Source organism: Tiliqua scincoides, chromosome 5, assembly GCF_035046505.1.
Source record: "Tiliqua scincoides isolate rTilSci1 chromosome 5, rTilSci1.hap2, whole genome shotgun sequence".
NCBI lineage: Eukaryota > Metazoa > Chordata > Lepidosauria > Squamata > Scincidae > Tiliqua > Tiliqua scincoides.
Window position 1 is genome coordinate 128,464,559 of NC_089825.1, and position 24,251 is coordinate 128,488,809.

Genomic DNA, 24,251 nt, shown 5'->3' on the forward strand with positions numbered 1-24,251 from the left:
GGGATGCAGCTGTTATGGCATTCCAAAAGGGAACCATATCATTCTGTTGGGCATGCCTTGAAAAAAAGGAGGGACCACGGCTGACCAGTAGACACACTTATGTAGATTACCCAGTAGGGAGTAAGAGGGCAGGCAGTTGGTGGACTGCAAGGGGTGGAATCTAAAATGTGGGGCATGTCATAACTGCCCATTCATCTTGCTGTGAAAGGGACATCTTAAAGGGCCAGCCTTGGTCTTGGGCAGTGGTACCCAAACTTTTTTTGACTAATGGCTCCCTTGACCTAATGGGCCATTAGCCATGGCTCCCCATTAGGGCTAAAATCCCATACATTGTATAGGGCGGGGTTTGTTTTTTTTTACGAGAATTCTGTAGCTCCCTGGCTGGTGTCCATGGATCCCTGGGGAGTCACAACTCACAGTTTGGGAACTACAGGTCCTGGCAGAGGAAAAGCGGGGATCTCTCCTTGACATCAGGTGGAATGGGCCCTTGATATCCCAAATACAAAAGAGAATGGGGCATGTTTGAAACTATGAGAAAAGAGGGGAAGGACAAAATTATGATTGTGGTGTTTGGGAGGATGAGGATGTAGCTGTAGACAGTGGCATAGAATGGAGGTGGCAGTGGTCAGCCAGGTTCACATTTGAGCAGCATAAGTGCAAACTCCAGGGTCTGATTAGAGTTGCGTAAAGTTTACAGTTGTCACTTCTGCTCCAGTCTGGATTCTACAAAGGAAAATCAGAAATTTGCAAAAAGAAGAAAGGGGGTGGGTGGGGAGAGAAAACAAAGTATTGAACCAGACAAGTGCCTCAAACTGCCTTATCCTCCTTTCTTAGGGAAAATTGACTTTAATGTGTTTTTGTTGAGTATGTAATTTTTAATTATTCTATAGAAAACAAATGCCTTTTTTTAAAAAAATAAAAATAAAAATAGTGCATTAACAGGGTGGGGAAAACAGAATAGGGGTGGGAGGCAAACCCCAAAATCCTGCAGGCCGGGAATGGGGGGGTCTAAACTCTCGCTCCTGTTCAGACCATTTTTTAAGCAGGGGGGGATACTGGGGTGGTGCGTCTGCAAATGGTCTCCAAACGGAATTAAACTGTGTTTAACGATACATTTGTGTTTGTGGGTGGGTTTTAATATTGTTTATTGTTCCACTTTATTATTATTATTGTTATTATTTTGCTATTAATAGTAAACACCCATTCTTTGGGAGGGGAATATACATACATCGCTGGGAGCCTGTAGGCTGTTAAATTCTGTTACTCCTTTAATGTTTAGCAATAAAAAAAAAACCCATTTCTGAGTGGGAATGGACTTAAAACGCTGGGAGTTTTTTAAGATTTCCTTTTTTTTTTTTTAATTTCCCACACAAGTTGTTCGTAAATATTGTTATTAAAAAGGATCACCGGAGAATTTAAAAAAAAAATAAATGCTGGAATATCCCCCCCTTTTTTTAGTAGTACTGTGTATTAAAGTGTGATTTATTTTGCTTTCGGGGAAGAAAAAGAAGTATGCTGTGAGGGATTTGGATATATTTCTGGAATACTTGCTAAACCCCCCCCCCCCCCCGCATCCATAGTCTTGAAAGTACTTGTAGAAAAATTGTGTAAATCATACTTGGAACATCAGAGAGGGATTTTCGATGTGATGGTGTTGCCAAAGGAACAGAAAGCACAGAAATTCCACGCTCCTGTTTCTTTACTGCTTCGTCCCAGTTAGCTTGAAGCTGTCCAGAATTGTGTCATCATCTTTTGCAAGTCGAGATGATGCTCCCTTTTTGAAAATGGCTGTCCCGGCTCATCCTATTGTGCAATAGATGTTTGGAAATCGGTTTCCCAGTATTTTGCTGTGCAAAATCTGCAGCACAGTTCTGGGAAATGGCGTTGATTTGTTGTTGTTGTTTTGGTGGAGAGCAAACCAATTGTGTTGAATCTTCTCCCCTGGAGGAACGCACATTCTGCAGACACTCCAGGACATGGCGTTCCGACCATCACGTGCTCCAGGGTGCAACTGTAGAGCTGAAGAGCTTGAAGGCCTGAACTGCTATCAATTGCACTTTGGTGCAGCTTGAGATCTAGCTATCTTCTGGAAGACTGCTTTCAATGTGGTGTCAAGGCTTCGAAATTATTCTTTGCCTGAGATGTGTCCAGTGCATTTTAATAAAATAGCCCCCTCCCCTTTAAGATGAGGGCAATAACCAGTTTTTCTTGGAAGGGGAAAAAAAGGACATTACATGATTTGTTTCAAACCACACACAGCACAACCCTATAGGGACAATGAAGCAGTTTTTTCAAAGAACCTTAGCAGGAGAGTGAGAGAGCAAAATAAAAGTGTTAAAATGAGGTTGATTAACAACAAAAAGACACTATAATAAAAAAAATCAAGTCACCAGGGATGGATGCACGACACGGCCCCTGCATCCTGTCTCCGCTGATGTGACGTCTGTGTAACCAAGACTTCCTCTCAAAGCATCTGAGTCAGGGATAATTCAGTGGATGCTAACCAGGGCAGCAGTCAGGCTGCAGCCAAAATGTCCCAGCCACTCCTGCGGTAAGAGTGGGGGTACTGGAGGGGAGGGGACTGAGAATGTGGGATGGGTGCGGGCCATTGAACCTCAGCAAGGGATGCTGTAACACACGGATCCTCTGGGTGTATGCGCTTCTCCCCTCCCCCTTGGCCGTCCCTGTGGGTCCCGTGCACTTGGCAGCGGCCCCAGGTGCTGATCTCATCATGCTTTCGTGGCTGCCCCATCTGGAAGCAATTATCGACGCCAGGGAGGAAGGGATGTGTTCAAAACACAGCTGGAATCAGCAAGGCAGAGATGGCTGAAGGGCTGGAAAAGAAAAAAAAAACACAAAACTCTCCTCCTCCAGCAGTGCTGGGCTGGCTTTATGTCATCAGTTGCTGGTAGGATCAGGGGACAGGATGGAAAAAGCCAAGGGAAAGAGAAGACTGTTGGGACAGCGGGGGTGGGGAGATGGGGTAACAGTCCCCTTGCCAGCTCCCGCCCCGGCTGAGACACTGACTCACTTTTGGCATGGACGCTTCTGTATTAGAAAGCTAAACAGGAGAGTCCAGCCGAAGATGGGGCAGGAGGGAGGGTGGTCAAGGCCTGGGTTTGACAGCAGAGAGTAACAGCTCCAGTTTAGCAAACTTTATGCCACCTCGACACATGCACACCTCGGTCCCAGAGTTGCGTAGTCTCCATTTAGCAACAAGAACTTGGGGAAGGAGCTGTAGATCAATGGGAGAGCCCCTGCCTTGCGCACAAAGAGCTCCAGACTCCTGCTATCACAACAGGTCAGGCGGGGAAGACCCTGGCCTGAAACCTTGGGTCGCTGATGCCAGTCAGTGGAGACAATAGCAGCCACCTGACTCTGGCAAAGCAGCTGCAGGAAAACTGCCCCCGCTCCTCCAGCAGGAAGGGTGATTTCTACATCCCTCAGGCTTTTTTTTTTTTTGCCCCTTCTTCCTTCCTACAGTCCAGTGATCTCACCCCCGGCCAGCAGCACTTCCCACGGGCCCAAGAGGGGGGAATGTGCAAAAGAGAGACCAGGCATGGAGGAGACTCCATAAGGTGGAGAGGGATGGGAAAGCCAGCATTCCTTCCTGGCTGACCTACAGCCATTGCCTGGTTCTCAGCCAGGCTGGGATCTCCCCCAACAGCCAAACAAAAAACACACACACTCCTGCTTGGGCCAGCTGATGGAATAAAAAACTAAAATTCCTGGCAACTCTACATATCCTTTCCCCCTTTTGCTTCATTTGTGCAATGGTAGCAGCAATTTATGCTCATTTGACAGTGCTTTGTTCTAATTCTAGCTGTGCTGAAACATCCATCAATCTTTGGAGCAAAGGAAGGCAGTCTCTGCACATGTTCAGAGGCCATATTTTACTACACAGACTTCAGGGCTGAATCTTACCCTTGAGCCCAAGTCTGGTTGTGAGAAGCAAGTTCAAATGCAGACCTGTCTCTGTTCTCAGAATGCATAAAAATTCCATATTGAGCTTCCTGAGCCCTAGAGTGGTCAAAAAGCGCACTGCATACAACAGATCACAAAGCAGTAGGAAGAAAGAAGGGGCAAAATGAAGTATGAGGAAACTATAATTTGCAATAATAACATCACCACAAGAGGCCTGTGGGGTAGGCTTGACTCCCACCATCACCTAGGGAAACTCATAGCTGAGCAAGGATTTGAACCAAAGCCTTCTGGTCCAAGATCTATCCCACGTTTGTGCCCTAGCTTTGCCCCACAGACTGATCTTTGCCCTGCAGCAGTTGTCTGTTGCGTACAAGAGGGACTGTTTTGCGTGCTGTCCTTTTCTCAAGCAGTAGCAGCTGTGAACAGGGTCATTTTTCTTTGGACAAAAGTGGCCTAGAGAGAGTTGCATTGTCAGGCTCTTTAACCATAAATTGATTATTTCAAAATGCAAAGGCAGCCTGGGAAAAAGAAAGCAACACAGGCATAGCCAGAAGGCCCACCAGTGCAACAACCTCACTGAAGCTCTGGGCCTGCACAAGAGACTACCTGTTTAGCACTCCCATGGCAAAAAGGGGGGATGAATAGGAGCTGCATGGCCTGCTTGTCTCTATGGGCTACATCAGCATCCTAGAATCCAAAACTCAGCTCACTTTACACAGCAGAGGTAAGGTAATTGTGATTGTGAGGAGCTCCAGAAGGATCTCTCCAGACTGGCAGAATGGGCAGCAAAATGGCAGATGCGCTTCAATGTCAGTAAGTGTAAAGTCATGCACATTGGGGCAAAAAATCAAAACTTTAGATATAGGCTGATGGGTTCTGAGCTGTCTGTGACAGATCAGGAGAGAGATCTTGGGGTGGTGGTGGACAGGTCAATGAAAGTGTCGACCCAATGTGCGGCGGCAGTGAAGAAGGCCAATTCTATGCTTGGGATCATTAGGAAGGGTATTGAGAACAAAATGGCTAGTATTATAATGCCGTTGTACAAATCGATGGTAAGGCCACACCTGGAGTATTGTGTCCAGTTCTGGTCGCCGCATCTCAAAAAAGACATAGTGAAAATGGAAAAGGTGCAAAAGAGAGCGACTAAGATAATTACGAGGCTGGGGCACCTTCCTTATGAGGAAAGGCTACGGCGTTCGGGCCTCTTCAGCCTAGAAAAGAGACTCCTGAGGGGGGGACATGATTGAGACATACAAAATTATGCAGGGGATGGACAGAGTGGATAGGGAGATGCTCTTTACACTCTCACATAACACCAGAACCAGGGGACATCCACTAAAATTGAGTGTTGGGAGAGTTAGAACAGACAAGAGAAAATATTTCTTTACTCAGCGTGTGGTTGGTCTGTGGAACTCCTTGCCACAGGATGTGGTGATGGTGTCTAGCCTGGACGCCTTTAAAAGGGGATTGGACAAGTTTCTGGAGGAAAAATCCATTACGGGTTATAAGCCATGATGTGTATACATAACCTCCTCATTTTAGAAATGGGTTATGTCAGAATGTCAGATGCAAGGGAGGGCACCAGGATGAGGTCTCTTGTTATCTGGTGTGTTCCCTGAGGCATTTGGTGGGCTGCTGTGAGATACAGGAAGCTGGACTAGCTGGGCCTATGGACTGATCCAGTGGGGCTGTTCTTATGTTAGGTATAGCTCTCAGCCCAGCTCTCATTATCTATCCTTATTATCCAAGTAGTACAGAAGTGTAAAAGGGTCATTATCATGCATTGGGGGGGGGGGGTCCAGCCAATAATCCATCCCAGGTCCTCCCCTCCATTCTGGAAGAATTCACAGCATTTTGTGGAAAGGGGCTGGGCAGTTTCTCCCAACTAAAAATAGGTTTACCAGCTCATATTGAGGGGTGGTTCACAAAGATTGCCATTACCTCCCATGGCCATGAAAGGAAATGGCTTTCATTTTTCCTTGATTCAAGCCTACACCATGGCTTCCTCATGAGGAAGCTGCTTGAACCATTCACTAAAGAGGCTATGCCGTGTCTCCAAAACTAGACGTGATAGGGCAAAACGGATGCCGTTTCTTGAATCAGCACCCTGCGTATACCCAGGAATTGGTGTAACGTTTAAAGAAGCGAAATGGGTGTTGGCCTGTGTAATTGATTCAAACCTATTTTAATATAACCACAAGCTACAACCTTCAATCAAGAAGTCAAGAGGTAGCAAGCTGAAGGACTGGAGAGCCCTCTTGCCTTTATTGCAACGGTACTACACTTTTGCTCCTGGCTCCAGCTGCTTTATTTCACAGGCAGAAGACTTACCCAATAACGCCTCATGCAAGAGAGCGAAATGCACGAAGCCTTGGTTTCCAGTGTCCAGCCAATCTGTCAGGCTCCACTGTCCTTAGAGGAATCTTATACACTCGTCCTAAACCAGGGACCTCCAAACTATGGCCCGCGGTGCACTGAGAAAATAATCTTGGGTGTGGTGGGGCACTGTCAAAGCCTTACTGTTCTGGCCCGTTGCCTCCTGTCTCTGCACCCAATCTTTGCAGAAACCTGCACCAAGCAGCTGCTTCCACTTTCAATCATCCCAAAGGCTCTATGCCCCAATTTCCTGGGGGAAGCGACTGCCTGGTGTGAGTTTATGCAAAGATTGGGTGCAAATATGGGAAGTGGTGGGGTGGATGGCAAGGCTCCGCCACCACTGCACCTGAGATTATTATCTCTGTGCACCAGATCTGGCCTGCAGGCCATAGTTTGGAAGCCCCTGTCCTTAACAGGGCAAATCTTTCCAATCAAGCCAGAGGCTCACCTTCTACCGTTTCTGAATCCCAGCTGCTGCAATTGTTTACAATGCTTTGCAAGGTCCAACATGCATACCACAAAATGGTCACCACATGAACACACACACAAATTAAGACCCCAGGAAAACACACAACGGCCCCAAGCACGTTGGGAGAACCAAAGACTAAGAGGAAGATATTTATTTGGGATGCTCCTGGAGGAAGCTTCCTTTGGGCTGTAGCCTTTGGTGCTTCTTCTCCTCCGCCTGCTGCTTTTGTTCTCTCTGCCGGGCCTCCCACCTCTCAATCCCGCGGTCCATCTCTGCAGAGATCATGGCTACACGACGCTGTGCAGGGTAAGAGGAGAGGAGTTAGCGCAGTGTCCACAGACGTTCTTCCCCAGCTTCACATGCAAGATGCATATACACACACCTCACCGCTCTCCACAGTTAACGCAGCTCTGAAGGCCACAAATTTAAGCACATTTCAAGCAGAACTGCCTTCCAGCTCAGCTGGGAAACCTTGATAGTAGTTTAGTGAGAGGGATCTTCAAGAGATTTCAAGAACACACACGAAACCACAATGCTCAGTGCTCCTGGGAACTCTGGATCTCACTTACTGCAAATTCTTTATTCTTTTCTTGACGCTCAAGTTGACCTTTCATTGGTGGGGCAGGTCGCCCATCTGGGAAAATGAGAAAGAGACCATGGAATTACAAAAGATCCTTTTGTAAGGCTCCTACTGCTCTCTCTGCCCTAGATATAAACACACACCCTCTGAACTCCCAGCTATTCTGGAATTATATGGATAGAACAATATTTCAGAATGTGACAATAAAATGCACATACTCTGGATAGAGAGAGAGTCCTAGTTCTGTGGAGGATTAATTAAGCCAGGGAAAGGAGATGATCAGGTGTATGAACAGTTGGAAGGCACAAGTTAAGAGGAATCAAGACAACTTGGCAGACTGCACATTTCTTACCAGCAAATGACCAATCGGGCAAGTCCGTCATGGGCCCCAAAATTGAAGGGTTTACAGGGAGACCATGCCTGGAAGGAAACATGGAACAAAAAGGAATGTACAGTGGCAGAAATTATGTAGAAAAACAAAGAAATGAGATGGTTCTGTTGTTTTGAGTCTGCACCACTAAGAATTCCAGCTATGCTTCTCTACAGAGACTCTTCTGATCATTACATTCCTCCCAATTTCAGGGACCAAACACAAGTCATTCCCTGCTCCAAACTGGTCCCCACAGTGTTCTGTTCCTTCTGAATGTTAGAACACAGTTATTCTCCCTTCATTGGTAGCGCTGCAGAGATCCTTCCCTCCCTTTCCAGCACTCACCTTACTCTCCATGCTCCACCAGCCTGGTCTGCAGTGCTACAGTGCAGGCTCCTGGATGCAAAAATGAATTTTACCAGCTGGGGTCCTACAAGGTGAAAGTGGGAAGAGACAAGACAGGGTTCAATAGAAATGAAGTTGCCTGAGCCCCAAAACTATTCCATATTAATAAGATTTCCTTACATATAGTATTCAAAGCATTGCATACTTTATCTCAGTAATTGTTGTGTGGTTTATATCATTATTGCGAGTGGGGGGCTCAGGTGGCAAATGTATAATTCTAGTGTAGGAAAGTGAAATATAAACAGCAGTAATGAATCAATACAGTAACCCAGTAAGTTCATGGCAGAAAACAAAATTTTGATTGAAGAACTCTGAGCTCTGTCTCTGAACCATGCTGCTACACCAACGCTTGTCAACAATGGTACTCGCACCACTAGTGGCACTTGAGGTGGTGTTCGGCGGTATTCACAGGATCCCCAGACCCCTGCTGCCTGGCAGCAAGACCATCGATACAATTCAACAAGCAGCAGCTGGAGGCTTGGCTCAATGGGCAGAGCTGCAGCATGCACTTTTTGTGCACTTAAAAAACCCTCACACCTGCCCTGAGCCTCCTACTGGTGTTTGTTGTGTTGCATCTGGCCTCCCAGTCTGGAAGTAACTGGTGATGACATAATTCCCAGTGGTACTTCCAATAGGTGATTGATACAAAGTGGCACAGTGGGTGACGAAATGTTGAGAAACACTGTGTGACACTAAACATTTGGAAGAAGAAAGTACAGTAGGTACAGTATTTGACCCAGAAGGGGTGCAAAGCATTACATTTCAGCCCCTCCCCTTCAGAGCCATTCTGGCCAGTGGAAGCAAAATGGAGATGTACACCTGGCTCCGAAGGGGAGGGGCCACTTGCATGCTGCTGTGAGGTCTCCTGCAAAACTTAGTGCTTTGCACCCCCTCTAGCTATGTCACTGATTTGACCTGAAGCTTTTCCTATTAAGCCAGGACTACCAATGCCAGGGCTTCTGAAAGCATGCCCCCTACCGAGAGAGTTTGGAAACGTCAGCACTTGTACAGCATGATGTTCTCTTACAAGCCAGAAAACACCAGCAGCTGCAGCAGCAAATGCATTGAGAAGTCATTGCTGGGAGGAAGATGTTACTTTGTAATCATTTCCCAAAAGCAGGAAACTTTCAAACCATCCAAGGCAGAGCAGCAAATCTCCCTTTCCAGGCATAAGAACCTAAGAAGAGCCCTGCTCTGGATGGCCAAAGGTCCATCTAGTCCAGCCCCCTGTGTCTCACAGTGGCCCACCAGATGCCTCTGGGAGCACACAAGACATCAAGAGACCTGCATCCTGGCACCCTCCCTTGCACCTGGCATTCTGAGGTAGCCTATTTCTAAAATCAGGAGGTTGCACATACCCATCAAGGCTTGTAACCTGTGATCAACTTTTCCTCCAGAAATTTGTCCAGTCCCCTTTTAAAGGCATCTAGGCCAGACACCATCACCACAACCTGTGGCAAGAAGTTCCAAAGATTAACTACATGCTGGGTAAAGAAATAACGTGTGTCCTAACTCTGCCAACACTCAATTTCATTGGCTGCCCCCAGGTTCTAGTGTTGTGTGCAAGAGAAAAGAGCATCCTTCCATCTACTGCATCCACCACCACCTCCTGTGGCAAGGAGTTCACAGATGAACCACACACTGCATCCACCACCACCTCCTGTGGCAAGGAGTTCCACAGATTAACTACACACTGTATCCATCACCACCTCTGTGGCAAGGAGTTCCACAGATTAACCACACACTAGCGTCCACCACCACCTCCTGTGGCAAGGAGTTCCACAGATTAACCACACACTGCATCCACCACCACCTCCTGTGGCAAGGAGTTCCACAGATTAACCACACACTGCATCCACCACCACCTCCTGTGGCAAGGAGTTCCACAGATTAACTACAAATGGCAGAACAGCAAGAGCTTCTTTGCAGGCAGGCAGGCGGCCGGCCAGTGCAGACAGCTCCCCCAGGCCAGTGCCGCCTCCACACTACCCCCTGCACAGCAAAACCCCCTGCATTGCAGCCTCCACCCCACTCCTCGCTCCCCCTCCAGCAAGCCCCCCCAGCCCTCCTTACTCAGCCTTCGGAACGCGCCAGCTGCCATGTTGCCGGGGAAAGTCGCGCAGGACCCACGCGCCTCCTTCCCTGCAGACTGTACGGAACGGCACTGTCATGGGAGCCGCCATTTTCGCACAGGCACACTGGGCGCCACCATTTTAAAACCGCCTATCTACGGAATCCGCCCTGTTGTGCTTGGTGCAAACGCCTCTTGAGCATGCGCCTCTTTTGTTGTCGCTACACAGGAAGAACATGGCTGCCAACACAAGGCGCCGCCATTTTGTACGGAATATTGTCAGTACTCTTCAGGGAAGCGCACATTAAATGCTCGCCCACCGTCAAAGACCGCCTGGGAACGGGACGGAATCACATTAAATGCTTTAAAACTCATGCACTGTCTCTGTTTTGGTCCCCCAAAGGCCCGGAAGTCCGTATCGGAAGTTCAGGGTGGGGGCGGCCATTTTGTATCTGTGGAGGTTAGCAGCGCTGTTTTAAGAAGAGGGCGCTCAGTGTCGCCTTGAGGACGGCTTTTCCTAGCAGTACTAAGAGCCCCTTTGCTACTCCATCACAAATGCCTCCTATTTCTAAAAAGCATCCTGTTTTTTGTCACTTTAACAGCCTGAGGGGGCCTTGGCCGCCATTTTACTTAGGGCAGAAGTGGCGCCGCCGCCGCCATCTTTGAAACGGTCACCGGAACCCCGGCGCCATCTTGGATGATGGTTGCCATGGCGGCAGTTGCCCCTGGCAACGAAACAAACAGGAGGAGAGCTTCAGGGGGCGGGGCGAGAGATGCCTGGCTTCTTGCAGGGCTGGGATGGAGGGGAGGCTGCTGGGGGGTTGATGTCTAAATCATATTACATTATAATAGTATAATAAATTATATAATATAAAAATATTAAATTATAGTAGCAATATCTTCATAAAATTATAATAAAATATAAAATGTTAAGTTATAATTTAATTATAATATCTTTATTATAAAAATAATAAGTTATAATTATATCTCTATAAAATTATAATAAATTATGATATGTAATCTAAAATATTAAATTATAATAGCAATATAACATCTCCATAAAATAATAAAATATAAAATATGAAGTTATAATTTAATTATATCATATCCATATAAAATTTTAATATGTAATATAAAAATACAGACTCACAAAGAGAGTCTGGTCCAACAAGAAGCTGACAGAACATACCAAGATCCAGGTCTACAGAGCTTGCGTCCTGAGTACACTTCTGTACTGCAGCGAGTCATGGACTCTTCGCTCACAACAGGAGAGGAAACTGAATGCTTTCCACATGCGCTGCCTCCGACGTATTCTCGGCATCACCTGGCAGGACAAAGCTCCTAACAACACAGTCCTGGAACGTGCTGGAATCCCTAGCATGTATGCACTGCTGAAACAGAGACACCTGCGTTGGCTCGGTCATATCATGAGAATGGATGATGCCCGGATCCCAAAGGATCTCCTCTATGGAGAACTCCTGCAAGGGAAGCGCCCTACAGGTAGACCACAGCTGCGATACAAGGACATCTGCAAGAGGGATCTGAAGGCCTTAGGAGTGGACCTCAAAAAGTGGGAAACCCTGGCCTCTGAGCGGCCCGCTTGGAGGCAGGCTGTGCAGCATGGCCTTTCCCAGTTTGAAGAGACACTTGGCCAACAGACTTAGGCAAAGAGGCAAAGAAGGAAGGCCCATAGCCAGGGAGACAGACCAGGGACAGACTGCACTTGCTCCCAATGTGGAAGGGATTGTCACTCCCGAATTGGCCTTTTCAGCCACACTAGACGCTGTTCCAGAACCACCTTTCAGACCGTGATACCATAGTCTTTCGAGAGTGAAGGTTGCCAACAACTAAATATAAAAATAATAAGTTATTATATCTCCATAAAATTATAATAAATTATGATATATCATCTAAAATATTAAATTATAACAGCAATATATCTCCATAAAATTATAATAAAATATAAAATATGAAGTTATAATTATAATATCATATCTATATGAAATTTTAATAAATTATACAATATAGAAATAATAAGTTATAATTATAATCTATCATCTCTATGAAACTATAATAAATTATAATATATAATGTAAAAATATTAAAGTATTTTATGAGCACACAGCTGTGACTCAGGTCAGTATTTGGAAATGGAAGAAGAGCGGAAGGGAAGGCCAAATACGGTCTATTCAACAGCATTCCTGCTTGATCTGAGCCGCGTCTTGCATGTGGACGAAGACGGGGTCGGCAGTGCTTGTTCTTCTCTCTTGTGAGGGGCTAATGGGAAATGGGTGCCAGGCCTCTGTACATTGTGTGCCTGGTATTCTTAGACTCAGTGGCATAGTGGTTCAAAGCCCAGGAGCCCTGTCAGAGAAGAAAAGATGGCAACCTTGGATTTAACCACTCTCACAAGAGGGGCTAGGTACGCATGAAAGGATTATTCCCCCCCTGTCTGCGTGTCTTGCCTGTGTGATCCCAATCCATTACATTTATAGAAGCAGTGGTAGTTATTGCAGGTAAAGCAGATCAACAACCACAAGGTGTATTTTGTGTGTGTGCTGGATGCAGACTATTTTCACAGGAGCAAGACTTCAGGGAATGATAGCAGGTGTTTGAATTGCTCAGAGGCCTTCCTGTTGGAAGAAGAGTTTGGTATGGCTTCGAAGATTGTGATGCTATCCTTGCCTACACAGTCCAACCAATGGTCTCATCTGAATTACTTTGACTTCTACCATATCATTCATCTGCCAAGTTTTTAAAAAGTTCACCTCCCCTGAGACCAGTGGTGTAGCTAGAGGGGGTGCAAAGCCCAAAGTTTTGCAGGGAGCCTCACTGCGCAGTGCAAGCAGCCCCTCCCCTTCAGAGCCAGGTGTACAGCTCTGTTTTGCTCCCACCACCTGGAATGGCTCCTTGCATGCCGTGGTGAGGCTCCCTGCAAAACTTAGTGCTTGGTACCCCCTCTAGCGACACCACTGCCTGAGACCTTCCTACCCCACAGGGCTCAATGAAGAGATAGTTGACCTTTGTATTAGCAACAATATTTATATTGGGCTAATATTTATATTGAGTGTGTTGGGCTGGACTATCTTTACCTGTTTACATGCCTGTTTATTTTGAAGCAGTTGTGCTTGAGTTCATGGGTCTCTTGCTCTCTGACGAAGAGCTCTGTGCAACTTGGAAGCTTTCTCCCATACTGAAATCAGAAAGGAGGAAGCGGTTTCACTTGTGTGTATGTGAGTGTGTGTAAGCCCTTTTGCAGGAAGTGTGTGCTGCTCACAGAGGGCACTGCCATGGGGAGATTCACAGGCATTGCCAGCCCATTATCTTCCACAATGCTGAGGTAGGTTCCCCCTGCCCCCACCTGGCACTGGACGGACCTTGGACTCAGTCAATGGCTCACCCTCCCTTACCCCCCTTACCCCGCCCCCAGCAACCTTGGTTAGTTCCTCAAGTAAAAACTGCTGTCCCGGCAGCTCCTTTCTCTTTACTCCTGAGCTGGCCTGAGGGCAGGCTGCGGGACCTGGGTGAGGGAACTGAGCCTGGAACCGGTGAGTGTCTTGTCAATTTCTCTCCCACATCATCCCCACCTTGCCTGTTTAGATCCCTGGGCAGTGCTCTTGGCTGAGGGCTGGGGAATCTTCTTTCCCAGCCTTCTTACCCTTCAGTCCCATGACCAGAACCCTCTACGTCCCAACTCTGAGCCCCTGTGTTCCATCTACTAGACTCTCTTCCCTGACTAGCGTGTGAAGCCCACAATGCCAGGGCCCCAGCTCTGAAACCCCCCAAACACCATCTGTACAACCTCCTGATTTGGAGACAGTGCCCAACAGTCTGAATTCCAAGCCCACTTGCTTTTCCCAGTACGATCAAGCCTTAGAGTCCTTTCTGTCCAGTCCCTCAGGCAAACCACTGAACTCTGCTTTCGTCCCAGAACTGGGTCCTGGATCACAGTATGTGGGAGGCAAAGGGATGATTTGTGTCTCAGTCCTTCTGTTTAACACCCTGGATTAGTGAGCTCCTATTTAGCTCCTATCTGGGCAGGCAAAGACCACCCACCCCCTGTCCAATTTTCCACCCACACTAAGCAAGCTAGCCAGTTACATCACCCTTCTCCTTTCTGAAAATCTTGCCAATACCCCTTGTGAACTGGCACTTCCTAGAGGAGAAAGGCATCCCTTAGCACAGTGGTCATCAATTTTTTCATGCCACGAGCCCAGTAAATAAATAAATAAAGTATGAGACTGGGTACCCACTGCTTATCCTGCCCCCTCTCCTGGGACACAATCCACTCACCCTGTCCCTATCCCTGCCCATCCCCACTCTGTTTCCTCCACCTCTTGTGTCTTCACAACAACCCTGTAAGGTAGCGGCCTGAGCAGGACCAGGCATAAGAGCTGCAGGGTAAGACACTGAGGCTGTACAGGATTATATCAAGAACTCAATTTTGAAAAGGCAGTGCTATTATTGGACTGCATCCAAGCCCTCCCTTGCACAGGCTTTGAAAGGTTGCTATGGCCCCCCAAAAGATGCTTTGTGATCCCATTGGGGTCATGACCCACAGGCTGAAGAACACTGCTTTAGGATACAGAGGTGCCCCCAAGAGGCAAAGGGCTTAACCTGAACTGTTCATCTTCTAGCAAGGCAATGGCCAAGACGTCGCAATATGTGGCACCGTCCCAGGATGACCAGCCCACCAACGTGGTACCCAACGGGACTTCGGCCGCCCACAACCAGCCTCCAGAGGACTCCGTGCAGCTGAAGAAGGAGATCTCTCTCCTCAATGGCGTCTGCTTGATTGTGGGCAACATGATTGGCTCCGGCATTTTTGTATCGCCCAAAGGCGTGTTGCTGTACAGTGCCTCCTATGGGCTCTCCCTTGTCATCTGGGCTGTGGGGGGCCTCTTCTCTGTTTTTGGGGCACTTTGCTACGCTGAACTGGGCACCACGATCAAAAAGTCCGGGGCCAGCTATGCCTACATCTTGGAGGCCTTTGGGGAGCTGCCGGCCTTCATCCGCCTCTGGACCTCCCTCCTCATCATTGAACCCACCAGCCAGGCGGTCATTGCCATCACCTTTGCGAATTACTTGGTGCAACCCATTTTCCCTACCTGCGAGGCGCCTTACCTGGCCGGTCGTCTCTTGGCTGCGGTCTGCATCTGTGAGTTGGACCAGCAGGGGGCAGCTTGGGGAGGGATGAAGGAGGGTTGGATGAGTTGGGGGGGGGAGGCAATCCCAAAGTCGGGATGGGGGAGTGGCCTTGGCAATGCCAAGCTGATTCAGCTACATGTGGGTTGAAGGGCGCCTTCTTCCCAGTATCTAATCTGTCATTGTGGTTTTATCTTCCTGTGACCTTCTGCTCTTTGGCAATGGATTTGAATCTTGGTGCTTCGGGGGGTGAATCCGAAAGCTTCAGCTTTTGCACTGTAGAACTCCATCTTGGTTCTATCGAACCAGGGAGTCCTGGCCTCCAGCATCCCTTGCTTGAACTATTGCATTCCACTCCCTCCCTAGATATAACCCACGTTATCTTGCCTCCCAGTGTAACCAGCAGAGATAGTATTGTTTTCTCAGATAGGATCCAGTGCTCGCTCACCACTTCTCTACTAGATATCACTTCCCTGGCTGATGTAGTCACAGAAATCAGATATCTGTGACTGCTGCCTTCCCCCTCCCCGGCCCAACATGACTCCCCTCTGCTTTGATAAGCCCCTGCAAGAAATTAACAAGGTGACGCTTTCCACTGTACCTCCTAGCTGGAGAGAAGCATTGTGTATCTGCTTGTCTGTTGTTAAGGCGCAGTAGGAAAATATGACAACCACATAGCCATCCTGACCAACAACCCTCTGTCCTTGACTGCAGTCTATAAGATTCCATTCCCCTCTGTTGCGGCTCCGGAGAGGACCCAGGAATCCTGACCCTTGATTCTCTCTGTTCTCTTGGAAAAGAGGCCTCTGAAAGCCAAACTAGGTGGACAAGTCCATACACGCTCAGTGCTCAGTGTCTGAAACTTGCCTGGATATTTTTATTCAGGGAGGAGGGAAAGATACCCTGCGCATGCTCAGAGGAACTTTGTTGTCACGGCATGTACTCTGTGCAGGGACTGGTGAGCCCCGGAACACTCTTCTTTTTGTCTTTCCTTTGTCACCTCTTTCTGTTCCTCTTAATCTGTGGGCAGTTCTGGGCCTTTCTCAGGAAACCAGTGACTTCAGCTGACAGACAGGCATTGCTGAGTTGGCAGCTCTTGTCTGGATCCAGCTGGCGAGAATCGCAGCGTCAGGCTCCCCAAAACCGCTCCCGTGGCAACACAGGAATGTGCCGGCTGAGAAGGCCGCCAGCCTCGGGGTCAGCAAGAGAGGTGGTAGTGGTGAGGCTGGGGGTGGGAAACGTACAGAAACACCGGGGTGGAGGTCTGTCTGCAGTCAATAGCAGAAACTCAGAGGCTTTTCATTGCAATTATGACAGTCAGTATTTCCAGACTGCTTTTCTCAAGTGCTCCAAGGATTTTGAATGTTCAGGAACTCTGAAAACAACTTTATAAGCCAGACCATATAAATATGCCTGTTTTAAGGATGTGGGGACTGAGACCGGGGAGGGGGAAGGGGGGTGCGGGATTGCCTGCCTGGGGCAAGACTCCTTCGGGTTTGGGTGGAATCTCATCCTCTCCCAGGTCCCCAAGGCTGTGCCCTTAGGTTTATTTTGAAAATGGGAGCTGCTTCCTTTTTTTATTGGGGCAAAGCTCTCTGTCCATGCTCAGAGGCCAGCTTGGTGTAAGAATGCTTCACAGCTCAAAAAAGTAGCCACCTGGACTCCTGCAGTGTTGGGAAATGTTGTCTGATGGTTTAATGGAGTGGCACAATGAGCAGCATAATTCTGCCCCGCCAGCAGTGGTGTAGCTAGAGGGGGTGCAAAGCACTGTGTTTTGCAAGCAGCCCCTCCCCCTCCTCTTTGGAGCCAGGCGTATGCCTCCTTTTTGCTCCCCCTGTCCCAAAGGGCTCCAAAGGGGAGGGAGGGGGCTGCTTGCATGCTGTGGTGAGGCTCCCTGCAAAACTTAGTGCTTTGCACCCCCTCTAGCTACGCCACTGCCCACCAGTGATGGATGCCTGGAGCCTGCAATTTAGTCCATGTGTGATGCTTCAGTCTGTAGGGATGTCCGTCGCCACTTACAAGGGAACTGTTGACCTGGTGGTGATGGAAGAGGATGGCCGAGAGACTTGGTGGAGAGTAAGGCCAATCTGAGGCAGGTCCAAGATTGCTCAGAGTGGACCACCTTTTGGGTTTGATCCTGTGGAGTTGCAGAAGCTGTGTGGAAATGGTAGTCGCTGACTCTTGGCTTTGTTCTGAGCATGATAAGAGAGAAGAATTTATTGCCTTGTTTATAAAGAAGTTGTTTTGCTCCCGAGGTGTCCCCAGTTCTCTCCTCCTCTTCCCTTGGAAAGCTTGCTTCCTTCTCCCCCTGGCCCCCCCCCCACCCTGGGTTTGGGTGTCTGGCAAAAAGCCAAATCCCACACAGACCCCTGAGTCACAACTGCTTGTTCCTGCAAAAAAAGCTCAAGGTTATGAGGACAGAGGATGAAAACATCAGAAGCTAAAAGGGATAAACAGCCAACAGCTCCACTTCTGAAGCTGGCGCTTGGCTGGGAAGTCTGAACGGGACCCAGGAAGGACCCGTCTGGCTCCATCTTGCTTCAGGTCCAGAAACTGGTTCACGTGTTAATCACAGGGTTTGTGATTCTGGCACACAAACTGTGTAGTTTGGTGTCTCTGTCTTGCCTGCCATTGTTGCTTTTGTAACAATGAATGGGATCTGTGGCTCCTTCCACAGATCTACAGTCTGTGGATTTACAGTCCTACCGGAGTGTAGAATTCATGCTCCCAGCCACCCAGCAGGGAAATTTGCTCTAGCTGCAGAAACAGGGTGGGTGAGTGGTTAGAACCATGGATAAACACTGCACACAGAAGCCACCCAGGGACCTCCAATCCCATGCCAGAGACGTTCAAGAATTCCTGACCGTCTTCTTCCCACCTCAACCTACTAGGCCACAGTGCCCTCTCCATGGCTGAGAGTAGCAGTTCTGGCTCCAAGTGCCTTTGGCTCCAGGGCAGGCTCTAGGAGTGAGAAACAAAACCTGGGGAGGAACTATGTAGCTGAAAGTCCAGGTGTGAGCAGATGGGAGTGGGCCCAGTTGCTCTCTGTCAGTTTCTGCATCTGCAGCAGTGCTGGGGGGAGGGCAAGATCCATGGGGGCTGCAAAGGGGCAGGTTCCAGACTCAGCCCCCACCCCAGCGACCTGCTTCTTTGATGTCAGGGAATGTCTGCCGATGAGGTCAGCATCCCGTGACAGTTCCAGAGGCGGGGTAGTGAGAGGGCTGGCCTCTACTGCCTGGAGAGAGTGTACTGAGCCCTGGCCCAGACGCTGGGGTCGGCAGACCCGTGGCTGGGCAAAGGGATATTGTGTGCCCCATTGCAGATCTTTGACTTTCTCTCATGGAATTCATTTGAAGCCACCCACAGAGTTAATAGGTCGCAGTCAGGAAGACTGCAGCCTTCCCTTCTCTTTTTAGGAATCAAACCCTGTGGATGTTGGCACGTTAAAGGATTTGGGGAGGAGGGCCCAGTTTCTCCCCTCCTGCTCTGATTCGTCATAAGCCTCTTGTGATGTCTGGGGGTGATGCAGTTTTCTTTTCTCTTACAGGCTTACTCACTTTTGTGAACTGCGCCTATGTGAAATGGGGCACCCGGGTTCAGGATTTGTCCACCTACGCCAAGGTGCTGGCTCTCATTGCTGTGATAATTGCCGGGGTCGTTCGCATTGTGCAAGGTATCAGATCTCCAGTCCAGTTTCTTTCTCTCCGTGGAGCCAGCACTTTGATTTTAGAAACCTCTTCCCAATGTTTACTGCGTTTTGAGCTCACAGCCTTGTGACTCAGGCCTCTGTTACGAAAGAAGGACTGACGGTGCAGTCCTGTGCATGCCTCCTTAGAAGTTGGTCCCATTGTGTTCAGTGCGATTTACTCCCAGGAAAGTGCATTTAGGATTGCAGCCTGAAGCTGAGAGTTAGGGCAATCCTAACCAAGGGCAATCCTAACCAACCAAGTACAATTCTAACCAACTTTCCAGCACCGCGGTAAGGGCACTTCAGCTCCGAGGTAAGGGAACAAACATTCCCTTACTTTGAGGAAGCCTCTGTGACTGCCACCCAACTGCAGGACATGCCTCATTTCCATGTCAGTGCAGGAAAGTTGGTTAGGATTTGGGCCTCTGTCACTCTTCCCAGGCACCACAGTGAAGGCGCATCAGAGGTAAGACTTGAACCCAGGACCAAATGCAGACTCCCAGTCCATTCGCCCCCCCCCCTTTTTGGGCTTTTTGGGTCAGTGCCCACATGCACATTCATCACTCGATGACTGTAGTATTAGGTGATGATTGCCTGTCTGAACAGGCCGTGGTAGATACAACTCTGTAGCCAGGACTCCCTTTGCAATCTCCAGAGGCACCCTGATATTTTGGTGAGGCTTTTCAGTGAAGTCAGCACATATGCACCTAACAGTGAGTCAGCAAGCAAGGAAAATCAAGGGATGGGCATGCCTGAGTGGACCCTTTTCTCTTCCTACAGGACATTCTGAGAACTTTGTCAACTCTTTCGAAGGGTCCTCCTGGCAGGCGGGGAACATTGCCTTGGCGCTGTACTCCGCACTCTTTTCCTACTCCGGATGGGACACCCTCAATTTTGTTACTGAAGAAATTAAGAACCCTGAGAGGTCAGCATTCAACGCACAACACTGTGTTGCTGGGAAAATGTGGCTCTGGGGAGACAGCTACGGTTCAGAACGCTGTGTGCAGTGTGGCAGCCAGCACCTATTGGACAGTGCTTGTGTTGTAGACAGGACAAGGAGGTGTTGTAGACAGGAGGACAAGCAACATAGCTCCCCCCTCCCTGTCACTGCAATGATGGGGAAAACGTCACTAATAAACAGAGCTTGGCTTGCCAAGAATGGGGCTGGGGAGGGAACTAGCCTCTAGCAGGAGGCCTTATCAGCTCCTTATCATTTGGGAGCTCCTTATGGAAGCTCCTTATCAGTTCCACCCCACCCTGCAGCAGTCTTCAGACTTTGCCTCCAGACTTTAGCAGGGTTTGCTGCCCAGGTGAAAGTGGCAGGGACTTCTTCCTGCTTTGCCTCCAGACTAGTTAGTTGAGGCCCTTTGCCAGCTAGCTAGCTCTCCCTGTTGTGCACCAGAATGCAGAGCACCCAGTCCAAGTAGTGGGGTGGGGAGGCAGCACCTCAGCCACATCTTCCTCTCCCACAACAAGCAGCGGAATCCACAGAGACACAACACCCTTCATCTATCATTCTTCCAAATTAATGGGTTGGTTTGGCGTGAGCTTGTGTGGAGAGGCCCTGCCATCTAGTGGCCGAAGGCAGGCAATGACGCCTGGGCCAAAGTGGGCTTAGGATGTCTGGGTTCTCATCGAAGCTTGGCGGTGAAGGGCAGGAAACATTCTTGGCTTTTGCAAGCAAAGCATGTCTCATAACGGGAAATCTAAGGCTCTCCTTCCAGTTAAAAGTCAATTAAAGGGAGCTTGTGGTAAACACTGATTTGACTGAATTAAATACCGAGAAGGATTAAGGTGCCCAGTGGGGCAAAGACAGGGATGGAGAGAGAGATGAAAGGGATTGAACATCACTGTCTTTGCTGGGCCCCCAGGAACCTGCCCCTCTCCATTGGCATCTCCATGCCCATTGTCACTGTGATCTACATCATGACCAACGTTGCCTATTACTCGGTGCTGAGCAAGACGGAAATATTGACCAGTGATGCTGTTGCTGTGGTGAGTAGCATCCCCCCACCCATGGCTGACTACCAATTCCAGCTCTGAGAGGGCTGTTATCTTTGTCCGCAATGTGACTATACTCAAAAGAGCAACTTCAGTGGGGGATTCTTAGAGCAGGAGGCTCTGGTGTGAAAATTCATTTGGATTCCGGGTGCCTGGTGGGCAGCGGGGCTGAACAAGCATTATGGCTGGCCCTCCCACTACAAAAACAAATGCTCTCCCACTGTTGGGGGTGATATTTATATTAGACCAGCCAAAGGCCATTGCCAGCTCATGCTATTCTTGCATGCTCTTCCTCCTAGATGTTTGCTGATCAAGTGTTTAGTGTAATGAATTGGACCATCCCGCTGGCTGTGGCATTGTCTTGCTTTGGGGGCCTCAATGCGTCCATTTTAGCAGCTTCCAGGTAACCTGTGTGTATCTGTGTCCACCCTGCCTCAGGGGAATGCATCCAGGCAGCAAGTGGCTTCACCCCTTGGTTTCGCTTAAGGAACGGTGCCCACACTTATGACTTTTAACTTTTTCCATGTATTTGCCGTTTGGCACAAGTCTCCCCAACTGAAGCCCAGATGGTAATTCCTTGTGTGTGAGGACTTCACAGACCTTGAAACTAAATGCCTGTCTTGGCCTTCTTCTTCTTCAAAACACAGCTTTTGACCCTTCTCAGACCTGGCCTGCCATACAAATCACCCTAGGTAGCAGGCAGGGATGGCATGATTCAAGGGGTGCCCACCTTTTTGGAAGAATGGTCCTGCTTTGGATATGGCCAACCCTTGTGTGACCTGAGCATTCATTTGCTCTAATAAATCTCTTGAGATGACACAGTGGATTCTGAGAACGCACTCTGTCCTGATGGAACCCCTTCCTATTGCTCTGCTAAATGATAACTTCTCTCCCCGCTCCGTGGGCTGGTCTTGGGACCCAAGTGGGCCTGATGCTCTTCAGTCTCTTAAGAGCAGCTTCCTCACATTCGCCCTTGCTCTCTCTAGGTTGTTTTTTGTTGGTTCCCGCGAGGGGCACCTACCTGATGCCATCTGCATGATCCATGTCCAGCGGTTCACACCTGTGCCTGCTCTGCTCTTTAACGTAAGTTATGGGCAGAAAACATCTAAATGGTGTTAGTGGGGAGGTGGATTGGCAGTTTCGCCATCTGTCAGAAAAGGCCATATTTTCCAATTGCCTCAGGCCTGGATGGCTTGTGCAAGTAGGATGAATCATGCAGATACAATAATGGCCCAGTCCTAACTAGCCATAATGCCTGCAAAATGCTCAGTCAGCTGGCACATTGTGTTTTATGAAGTCACAAACTTGACCTGCTACTGTGCGTGACCTGACTGCTGCTCCTATGACTGAATCTGTGCTCTAACAGACTCTGCCCCCCAGAACATGTAAGACCACATAGGGGGTGGAATGGGGTAAAGATGGAGCAAGGAGGAAGGTGGATCTGGCTTGAGAAGGGGGTGGATTTTGCAGCAGTGCCGCCCACCAAATCCTAATTCCCTTCCCAGTCCTGATCCGCCTGGACAGAGCAACTCAGACTTGTGCATGCTATAAAGCTCTGACATCCTTTGACATCCGAAGCGGCATGAAGCAGGGCTGTGTTCTTGCACCAACCTTGTTTGGGATCTTCTTCGCTGTCCTGCTGAAGCAGGCCTTTGGAACTGCAACAGAAGGCATCTATCTCCGGACCAGATCAGATGGAAAGCTCTCCAGCCTCTCCAGACTGAGAACAAAGTCCAAAGTCCAGCTGAAATGTCTGCGTGACTTCCTCTTTGCCGACGATGCAGCTGTCACTACCCACTCTGCCAAAGACCTCCAGCAGCTCATGGATCGTTTTAGCAAGGTATGCCAAGATTTTGGACTGATGATCGCCTGAAGAAAACACAGGTCATGGTTCAGGATGTGGACTCACCTCCCTGCATTACAATCTCTTCGCATGAACTGGAGGTTGTCCATGACTTTGTGTACCTTGACTCAACGATCTCCGACACTCTTTCTTTCGATACTGAGCTAAACAAACGCATCGGTAAAGCAGCTACCACGTTTTCCAGGCTCACAAAGAGAGTCTGGTCCAACAAGAAGCTGACGGAACATACCAAGATCCAGGTCTACAGAGCTTGCGTCCTGAGTACACTTCTGTACTGCAGCGAGTCATGGACTCTCCGCTCACAGCAGGAGAGGAAACTGAACGCTTTCCACATGCGCTGCCTCCGATGCATTCTCGGCATCACCTGTCAGGACAAAGCTCCTAACAACACAGTCCTGGAACGTGCTGGAATCCCTAGCATGTATGCACTGCTGAAACAGAGACGCCTGCGTTGGCTCGGTCATATCATGAGAATGGATGATGCCCGGATCCCAAAGGATCTCCTCTATGGAGAACTCATGCAAGGAAAGCGCCCTACAGGTAGACCACAGCTGCGATACAAGGACATCTGCAAGAGGGATCTGAAGGCCTTAGGGATGGACCTCAACAAGTGGGAAACCCTGGCCTCTGAGCGGCCTGCTTGGAGGCAGGCTGTGCAGCATGGCCTTTCCCAGTTTGAAGAGACATTTTGCCAACAGTCTGAGGCAAAGAGGCAAAGAAGGAAGGCCCATAGCCAGGGAGACAGACCAGGGACAGACTGCACTTGCTCCCGGTGTGGAAGGGATTGTCACTCCCGGATTGGCCTTTTCAGCCACACTAGATGCTGTGCCAGAACCACCTTTCAGAGCGCGATACCAGAGTCTTTCGAGACTGAAGGTTGCCAGTACTATACTAAAGATCTGACATAAATCATGGTGCTGACATAAAGCTGGTGCAGATCCAAGTAGACCCACTGGGGTGCCAGGCTGCCAGCAAAAGAATAAATGTAACCTCAAGGAGGCCTCTGGAGGCTGAAACTCCCCAGTAGGATACAGTGGTAGTCATGTTGGTGCTACTGCATAGTAAGTTAGTATTGGGCTGCCACTCAATAAAAATGTATATGATTCATTGACTCATATTTATGGACTACAAAAGGACTACATTTCCACAAAAGTGGTGGTGGGTGACTTGTACCAGGGCAGCATATCTTTCAGTTCTTGCAATCTTGGAAGTCTTCTAAGGACAAGGCATTATGTATCTTGATGTGATACATCTCGTTAGGCGTGGCAAGTATCAGTCTTAGAAAACAGCGTGAAAAGCCTGGATATTTTGTTCTGTCTATGACAATGAGCAGCTTTGGTGCTTGCCAGTTGTTGGAT

At 48.7% G+C, this 24,251-nt stretch overlaps 3 protein-coding genes across 8 annotated transcripts in view; 2 read left to right on the top strand and 1 right to left on the bottom strand.

Annotated features, from left to right (window-relative positions):
* The window catches only part of RBM23 (RNA binding motif protein 23), a 443,258-nt gene that overhangs the window by 95,672 nt on the left and 323,335 nt on the right, over positions 1–24,251 (top strand). The window lies entirely within an intron of this gene.
* On the bottom strand, positions 6,904–10,326 carry MRPL52 (mitochondrial ribosomal protein L52). 2 transcript variants are annotated; one of them, XM_066628873.1, is made up of 6 exons: positions 10,198–10,276; positions 9,483–9,575; positions 8,065–8,149; positions 7,702–7,769; positions 7,339–7,403; positions 6,904–7,066 (listed from the first exon to the last, which is right to left on the bottom strand). In XM_066628873.1, exons 2-6 carry the CDS (start codon positions 9,484–9,486, stop codon positions 6,920–6,922), a joined length of 369 nt encoding a protein of 122 aa, XP_066484970.1. In that variant the 5' UTR covers positions 9,487–9,575; positions 10,198–10,276; the 3' UTR covers positions 6,904–6,919. The 2 variants fall into 2 exon arrangements, with proteins under 2 accessions (XP_066484970.1, XP_066484969.1); XM_066628872.1 differs by lacking the exon at positions 9,483–9,575 and having other exon boundaries at positions 10,198–10,326.
* Positions 13,463–24,251, top strand: part of SLC7A7 (solute carrier family 7 member 7) — a 22,780-nt gene continuing 11,991 nt past the window's right edge. For 2 of the 3 annotated variants that reach the window (XM_066627080.1, XM_066627081.1), the window contains exons 1-7: positions 13,463–13,535; positions 14,833–15,353; positions 18,888–19,013; positions 19,809–19,953; positions 20,900–21,023; positions 21,329–21,432; positions 22,016–22,112. In XM_066627080.1, coding sequence (XP_066483177.1) covers positions 13,486–13,535; positions 14,833–15,353; positions 18,888–19,013; positions 19,809–19,953; positions 20,900–21,023; positions 21,329–21,432; positions 22,016–22,112 — 1,167 coding nt within the window. In that variant the 5' untranslated portion in view covers positions 13,463–13,485. Of the gene's footprint in view, positions 13,536–13,689; positions 13,744–14,832; positions 15,354–18,887; positions 19,014–19,808; positions 19,954–20,899; positions 21,024–21,328; positions 21,433–22,015; positions 22,113–24,251 lie in introns of those variants that run through there. The other variant, XM_066627082.1, reaches the window with a different exon arrangement.

Excerpts from the sequence above, each read along its gene's own strand:
- MRPL52 (XM_066628872.1), bottom strand. The coding sequence starts at position 10,225 with ATGGCAGCTGGCGCGTTCCGAAGGCTGA. Across the intron at positions 8,150-10,197 it reads TGGCGCGTTCCGAAGGCTGA|GACCCCAGCTGGTAAAATTC; the intron begins GTAAGGAGGGCT and ends TTCACCTTGTAG. Across the intron at positions 7,067-7,338 it reads AAAAGAATAAAGAATTTGCA|CGTCGTGTAGCCATGATCTC; the intron begins GTAAGTGAGATC and ends TACCCTGCACAG.